Genomic DNA, 8308 nt, shown 5'->3' with positions numbered 1-8308 from the left:
TTTCATATATTGGAATAGTGCAGTGAGCAGCGAGCAGCGAGATTCACCAGATTGGCACCACTTGGACATTTAACACCAGGTATCTTTCACCTGTGAGTTCATGCGGCAGTGTCCGGTAGTGACAGTCCAATGTGAACACCGTTTGATGAAAGCACCTGCAAGAAACTTGCCTGGTGTCTATGCATCATAATGTCCCTCTGTCTTCCCTTAGGTCCAAAAAGGAAAGCAAACCAATACAAGAAAAGATCAAGTTTTGTCTTAAATACAGAAGGGGGTTTATACAAACATACCCCTCCCGTGTCTAAAGTACCTGTCCCACACTGTAGGTCCTCAGCTGTCAAAAACCCAGTCTGGATGTCTGTCAGCAGCTCTGCTCTGACGTTTGCCCTCCTTTGTTTGGGGGAGGGCTCGTTGGGCGGAGCCGCCGCGTGACGCGCCGGCTGTTGACAGTTGTAAAGCCTCGCGCCCCTCCCGCGCGCTCAATCGGCCAGCGCTGCTCCTGTCATCCAGAGAACTGAAGCTGAGTCGCCACCGAAGCTGCGCGGAACCGAGCAGCGATCCACGCGGACGACGACACGGGCACGCGGCTACAGCAGACGCACAGAAGGGGTTCCTTCGCGGTTTTTATTTTCATTTTGGACCAGCCAGGATGGCGCTGAACAGGAGCGAGGATGAGATGATGATGACGCTGAAACATGAACAGATCCAACAGCTGGAGAAGAACTTCTTAAATTTCTCCAAAAACCCCGACGAGCTGCAGATCATCCTGATCGCGAGTGAATGTGGACTTTCAGTGGAGGAAACAGAGGTCAGTCCGCCGACTATTATGGTCTATAATTATCTGCTGGTTCCAGAAATAAGACTAATCTGATCTGAAATGATAAAAACATACTTATTTGTTTATTGTACTTTATGGAATACAGTAGAAAAGCCTCACATGTTGAAGTTTTTATCATATATTATATTTGTCTTTTTAGATACAACAATCAATCTATACTTTTACGTTTATAAAAGTAACTAAAAAAATAAACTAAACTATAAATAAAATGGTTTAAATGCTGTGAAACAACGATCAAACTCAAATACAGCCTATTGTGGAGTTCTGGTTTTGACCAGAAATCAAAGGTGTAGTTTGTGTTTTGTAATGAAACTGGTTTTATACTCACCTCTTGTTTTCTTCAGACTCCAGAAACACACTTTCTATTAAATTCAAAGTCTGTATTGAGTCGAGTAAGATTGTTTTATGGACTTAAGCAGCAAATATTCCTCATATTCTGAGGCTTTTTAATGAAATTCTGTTTGTTTTGCATTTGTAACAAGTTAAAAAACCAGTTTTACTTGAACAAATTGGACACATCTGTAAAAAAAACTGAGTCACAAGTCAGGAACCTCCTGAGTAAATAAAGTTGACTTCTCTGCAGTTCCTGAAGTGAACCACAAAAACAAAAACACTAAATTGGAAATGATTTCACCCTCATGTGGGAAGAATTCACACATCTGAGTGTCAGCTGACTTTTGAAAGACTGAATCGTCTGTGTGGCGTCTGTGGGGACGGTCCCGTGGACATGTCCTGGTGTTTCACACTGATGAAGCAGAAAGGCGGGCGCCGCTCATCACCACGCAGGCATCTGCAGGATGTTTACTAACGGTCACACCATGGTCACATTTTCTGCTGAGGCTCCCAGACACGCCTCGCTGGGCGGCGTGGACTTCCACGGCGCTGTCAGTCACACCCTCACGCGCACATTCCAGCCCGTTTTCTGGTGTTGTTTTCAACTCGTGCTTGTTTGACATCAGTGAACATAACAAACCGATACCAAAACTGGCTTTTGAAGCACATTTCCATGTTTCTTTATCAAAAAACAAAAAAAGCACAAACCTGCCTCTTTTTAGTTCCGTCCATTCAGTCAAATCAACCAAAAACAGGTTCATCAGATGTTAAAGTCCCACTCCGATCATCTTTTGATCTATTTCCAAAGTGGTCCCGCCCCCCCTTCCTGTCACCCAACTGTTGACACTCTGCTAAGCTTACTGCCCCTCACACCCCCAACCTAACAACAAAAACAGTTGTGATCCAGATTCCAGCTCAGACGGGGAAAACAAAGACGTTCATGGATCTATTTGTCTGACAGTGGAAGCACAACAGGAGTTTGAATCAAGATACACTCAGAAATGCCATTTTAACCTGAAGTTTCTTTATAAATGTTCTCCATCATCAGATGTTAAAAACACCATTTTCACCGGTGTGGGTCTTTAACGATAAATGTTTTATCTTGAGAAAACGTCACTTTACTCCAGAGGAATTTTCCTCTCCCGCTTCTCCCAAACACTCCCACTTCCCATCTATCTCAGGAATTCCTCCTCTCAGCATCTGTCCCATCAGGAGCCAGATGTGAAGCTTTAGAGGTCCAATGACCCCCGGCTGCTGCTTTCCTCCTACAGAGGAACGATTCGAAACCCACTCCCAACCAAAACTACCGATTTGTCATTCAAGGGCTTTATTTTGAAGTTTTTCCTGCCTCTTTTTTTTTAAGTATTCAGTTTTTAGGGGTGTGGTTGTTTATCTGTGCAAAGAGTACATTTCCATAAAACCTCACGTCGTTGGAGTTGACGCCGCACCAGGTGCGTTTAAAATGCAAATGTCGGCCTGCGGTGGGGCCGGCTGACAGATGGCGGGTGACGTGGGAGAGATACGGCTCTCTCATGGCAACGGCGCCAAACAATCACTGCGAGCGCTCTGCCTCCAGCGCACCGACCAGTTCCGCAAGATTTCTCTGAACCGCACTAATGTGAACAATTCCAAACAGATTTCAACAGAATGTGTGGTTTCCATTTAAAACCAGATACAGGAAACCATTCCCAGGACAAATCAGAACCCGACCAGGAAAAGGACTGAAGACGACTGGAATGTTCCCTCTGTTTTATAAGCTTCTACTTTCTTCAGTGGACAAATTCATTTCCCAGAATCAGGAGGTTATTGTTTCAAAACACGGTTATCAATAATACTACAAAAAGAAATTTGACATAAAAAAAAACTGGAAAATGAGCCGATGGTTTAGAGGAAATAAATAGAAATAGATTCAGCTGAAGCACCTCTAACCTGAACAAACAAACCAGGAAAGCTGATCTCTCGGAAACCGAGTCTCAGTTCACTTGCAAGTGAACTCTGTTGCGCTTCCAAGTGAATGCAGACAGACTCAGCAGAGAGATTCAATCAACCAGGAACGACTTTACTCTTAGAGCCAAAAGAAAAGAAGAAATCCAAGAAAACATGAATCAAAACAGGAAGTTTTGTGGAGGAGGAGAAGTGAGAAGGACCAACAGCCATCATCAGATTATCAGCATGATTCACCATCCAGGTTTATTTTATGGTTGCTGCTCATTTGGGCCACACTGCCACCAAATGGTCGACGGTTGTAACTCAGATTCTTTACTTGGAAGAGGTTTTTATGAAAGTATGCCAAACCAAACCTATTTGTTCTTGCAGAAGCTAACTCTGGGCTGATGTTTTCGGGTGTAAAACAGTTTTAGATTTTTTTTTTAATTCTGTTAGACAGGGCAAATTCATTTGTACAGCACATCTAGTGTAAAGAGATGAGTCACAGTTCTTTACATAAAACATCAGAAGAAACATTTAACAGAAACATTAAAGGAGTTAATCATTAAATTTTTTTAAGGAAGTTAAAATGAACTGAATTTAAGGTAAGCTTTACAGTAACAGTGTAAGTTGTTGTGATCAAAACTCATCAATGGAGCTGAGAACAGGCGGCTCTTCAACCTGGATTTTAAAAAACGGAGGGTTTTATGATTTCAAGCTCTCTGGAAATCTGTTCCAGATCTGTGGGGCATAGAAGCTGAATGCAGCTTTTTTGGACTCTAGTGGGAACTGTCTTTACAGGTGGATAAAAAATGGGCAAACCGAAGTTCCACAGGAGATAGAGACAGCTCGGTGAACCCCTACATCCAAAATTTTCATGCACATATTATTCTATAATGTGACAGGTCGACGGCGCAAGGACCTATCACATGCACACCCGGTGTGTGCATCATTTGAACTTGGTCGGTACTGAGCCATTGTGGCGAAAGAACACCGTACAATGGCATCACCCGTTTGTCATAGGTGTGTGTAACGTCCATTATCCCTGTAAATACTTTAAAACACTTACAATGGTACGTTCCATTTTCACGACGTTCCCTGAGGTGGGGAACTATAAGACACGCCTGCGCTCCCTTCAATATGCGGTCGCTATGACCCTCCATGGACCCGGACAACCCAAAAACCTGCAGCATCCATACTGAGGCCTGAGGAAATGACAGAAGACCGGATCCGGATGAGGTATACACTGGGCCTAGAAGGTCAATCGTGTATTTTGGTGCTAAACCATTCAAAGCTTTATGTATCAGCAGCAGAAAATGGGAACCTCCTTATAGATCCGGTTCCTAATCTGTCCCCAACAGTCACAGCTCTGTTACATTCAAACTGCTACTAAAGTGGTTTCTTGCTGCAGCGTCCTTTTCTACCGCGTTCATCGGGACGCAGCTTCCTGTGAACATTCACACCGATTTACTGCTAAGGCTCGTCTTCATGACCTCAGGAATAATTGATCGTCTTTCCATAGAGGTTGTAATCCACCCTGTGCTGTGCTTCCATTGGGTGGGAGAACCTGACAGGAAAACCCGGTCCAGGCGGTGAGGTAAAGGTTTGGCCCGTCATCAAAGAGCCCCGTTCAGAGACAGCAGTTTTCTATCCCTCCTGTCGAGTGTCTTTGTATTTGCTAACAAAGTACACACTGGAGGAGGTTTAGACGAAGGAACCCAACCCAACCACCACTCCCCATTTGGCATTCATAACCTCTGGAACTGGCTCCGGCCTCCCTGCTGCATGTTTGAGCTTTTTGCCACAGAGCGTTTTGTTTGTTTTCAGCGTTGCTGAGTCAGCGTTGAGATTAAAACGCCTCCTTATGTAATCAAGTCCAATGCAGAGGGGAAAATGACCAGAGATGTTGTGCGGATCATATGTGTTCAGGCTTGGCGTGTGAGTAATGAGTCGTTCCTTAGAGTGACAGCAGCAGCAAAAAAAACATGGACCTGATTTACAGAAAGACGTTTGCAGCTGCAGAAAAGTTTTTCTGGAAACAATTTAGTAATCCCAGATGAGCGCAAACGAGAATGCCATGTGTTTTAATCCAGAGGAGCCTCCCTCCAGCCACGTGCACGGCTCCAACCAGCGGCCCTGGTCTCGTGTCGGAGAGGCGGTTCCCTCCTTTTTCCTTGCCAATGCTTGAGATTGTGTCAGATGTGGTTTGTCCCCAGGGAGCTTAAACCTGAACTCTGCAGAGCGACACTCGCCTGTTCCAGACAACAAATGGACCGGTCAGTGCCGGTCAGCGCCGGCATTCTGGCATGGTGTGGAGATGAAAATATGCCAAACATCCAGATAAACGTTGTTGGGGATTTTCCATGATTGCACTGGAAGTATTGAAACTTAAAGGTTTTTCTAAGCTACACTTAAATCAAACTTAACTAACAATCATTAAAAATGTCAGATTTGCCTTTTCTGAAACACTTTAAATTTCACTATATCTACCTCTGTAGCACATTTCAAACTTTTTTAGTTATGTAATGAAAACACAGATTTAAGTTGAAAGCAGAGTTTAGTGCTGGACTAATTGTTAAATGAAAGGGCTTTAAAATATACTAATCTAATACATTCTTAATGGGGAATAAAAAAGCAACATTATAATAACATACATAAACATTGGTTAGCATAGCATCTTATAATAAGTTAGCGTAGGTTTGTGGTTTCACTTGTAAGCATCTGTCTGTTTTTTTTTATCCCTTGTGCTTTCTTAGACACTCTAACATTGGGAGTTGGGTCATCTAGACCCACTAGACAGTGCTCTGAGCCTTTTTTCTTCAATGATTTGTGATCTTCACTGGTGTCCATGGATTACATGAAATCTTTCCACCTTTATCCACCTTTGTCATGGTAGGAAGAACATGTCAATGTAAGGGGGGGTCATCTAAGATAGCACAAGGGTTAACCCTTTAACACCAGAGATGTCGCCGGCGACATCTAAACAACAAACGCTTTTTACTAATTCTGATGTTGAAAAAAAGCAGATTTCCAAATCGACTTTGTGCTGATGTGCAACACTATCGTAAAGAGTTGCACATCAGCGCAAAGCTGATTTTCTCCTCTTTAGAATCAGCTGGTTGTTGAGTTCAGTGCGTCAACAGTAGACGGGCGTTAATGCACTGAAAGCTTACCGTAGGTTTACTCACAGCGGAGTAAACCTGGTGAATCGTGCTTCGGATTTTGTCTTTCACAGCTCTCTTCTCATGTCTGAAGGACTTGGTGTCGTATAATTCCAGCTGGGCACAAACCGCTATTATCAATTTCTCCTTCGTGATTGATTTTCAAACGGTCGGCACTTCTGTGAATTATAAAGGACGCCACCCGCACGTCACTGCCAAATCTTTCAATGGCCGTGTCTTTTTTTGTACGCAAAGCCAGAAAATTGGCTCTGAACACGGAAGCTCGAATCGTACGTGTACGTCGACTTTTTATTGGAAGTGGTTGCTTGCTAAAGCCAGTGTGACCTAGCACTGGGATCCAGCCATAAAGGTTTGATGAAGAGTAACCAGAGATCCCTGAGAGTACAGAGGAGCTGGGTCTTAACCCAACCCTGTTATGAACACCGGGTTTCCTCTCTTCTTCAGTTCTTCAGGTCCTTTTGTCTGCATGGAGACATGGCCAGAGCCCTAAGGCTGACCTTGTAAAGGGCTGCATGTATTTCTTGACAGCTGAAGAAGTCCACCTGTGCAATTTCTCAGGAATATTCATGTCAGAACTGAGTCCGTCTGTGACGAGCAGCTGTTGCAGGTTCTGGTCGGTTCTGGCGTCTCTGACGGGTTTTTTCTCTCTGGTTTCTTCGCAGAAATGGTTCAAGTGGCGAAATGCGTACTGGAGGAAGGCGGAGGGTCTTCCAGCTGAGGCGGGATCCGTGCTGGATTAAAACCTTGTCCACCCCGCCTTGCAGACCGTGGTCCTGCTGGCTGGCTGCCCCCCCCCCCAGCTTCATGGAGGAAGATACTACCTTTTGTTGCAGAATGTAAAAATGCTTTTGTGTTGATGGAAATATAACTGCTGTGCTCACAGAAATAAACCCGTTGTTAGATGAGTTTGTTCTGCTGTTACTGCACAAGAGGGGGGGCTCAAACTCGCACAGGAAGCGGGGAGGGGGATGCCTTTGTTTTGGCACCTTTGTTTACGTGTAAGCCTGTCAGCGGGGAGCAGAACCGGACTCCTGGTTCTATAGGTGACTGTAAAGACGTAAGGAAGCTCTCTGATTACAATGGATGCTGCTGGAATGCCGTCCAGGAAGTTCTGGAGAACATATGTAACCATCCAGGATGTGGGGGGGGCACAGATAAACTAAAGGCAGGTGATGTCATTGCATTGTCCTGCTTTTTCCCCATGGCTGCGTTTGGTCAAAGGGTTGCGATCTACCAGAAAATTGGTGCTTTAATCCTCACAACAGGTCCAGTTTAACGGCCGAGGCCACCATGGCAGCGCCTGTTAAAGGTTGGAGTTGTTTTTTGTTGGGTTTGACACGGCTCAGAGAGCGTGTAAGGGGCCAAACCCGAGGACTATCTGCAGAAGGCATCATAAAGTCAAACACAGAGGGTTTACCAGCGTTGAGCAGCGGGCTAAATACTGCTCAGGCTCTCAGACCACGTTTCCTGCAAACATACGATGTCAAGCTTCAGTGCGTGACGGACAGACGCCCAAAGACGCCCATTTACAACAAAAGCACATGACGGGACGATGACCCGAGAAACTGCTGGAGGTGACTCCCACTCTGGGTTTCTGTTATGAATTCTCAGTAGATGAAAGCGTTTCTCCTGCAGCTGTGAAATGATTACAGAGAGTTGGTTTGTTTGAACAAGCTAATCAGGACGACGAGATTAAAAGTTCACCAGCCAAATTAGAGGCCGATGTAATCAGCGTGACGAACGATGATGAAACAAGCACCTAAAATAACGAGAACCACATCTAACCCTGTGAAGCCCACTGCATCGCAGAAGTGACAAGAAAATTCTATTTCTTTGGAGTTTTTTTAAAAACTCTTTTGAAATCTTTAAAAAATATATTTGCACTATAAGTTCTTATCATATAAGTGGTATCGATAATGATAAGTTGGGTGATTTGGTACGTTTTTGTTTGGAATAATGTTAGTTTAAAATGCGTGTTCTGTAATAAAGCCCCTAATTTACCCAGATTTGATCCACACATTTTAACATG

At 44.2% G+C, this 8308-nt stretch overlaps 1 protein-coding gene across 1 annotated transcript; it reads left to right on the top strand.

The window, feature by feature from the left end:
• The first annotated feature begins 470 nt into the window (after window positions 1-470).
• On the top strand, window positions 471-7184 carry hopx (HOP homeobox). Its single transcript, XM_004073599.4, has 2 exons — window positions 471-808; window positions 6942-7184. The coding sequence occupies exons 1-2, from the start codon at window positions 650-652 to the stop codon at window positions 7017-7019; spliced, it is 237 nt and encodes a 78-aa protein (XP_004073647.1). The 5' UTR covers window positions 471-649; the 3' UTR covers window positions 7020-7184.
• Window positions 7185-8308: the final 1124 nt, after the last annotated feature.

The sequence above is a fragment of the Oryzias latipes genome, chromosome 10, assembly GCF_002234675.1.
Source record: "Oryzias latipes chromosome 10, ASM223467v1".
NCBI classification, from domain to species: domain Eukaryota; kingdom Metazoa; phylum Chordata; class Actinopteri; order Beloniformes; family Adrianichthyidae; genus Oryzias; species Oryzias latipes.
The sequence above is the reverse complement of the archived record's forward strand: the minus strand, read 5'-3'. Positions and strand labels throughout refer to the sequence as shown.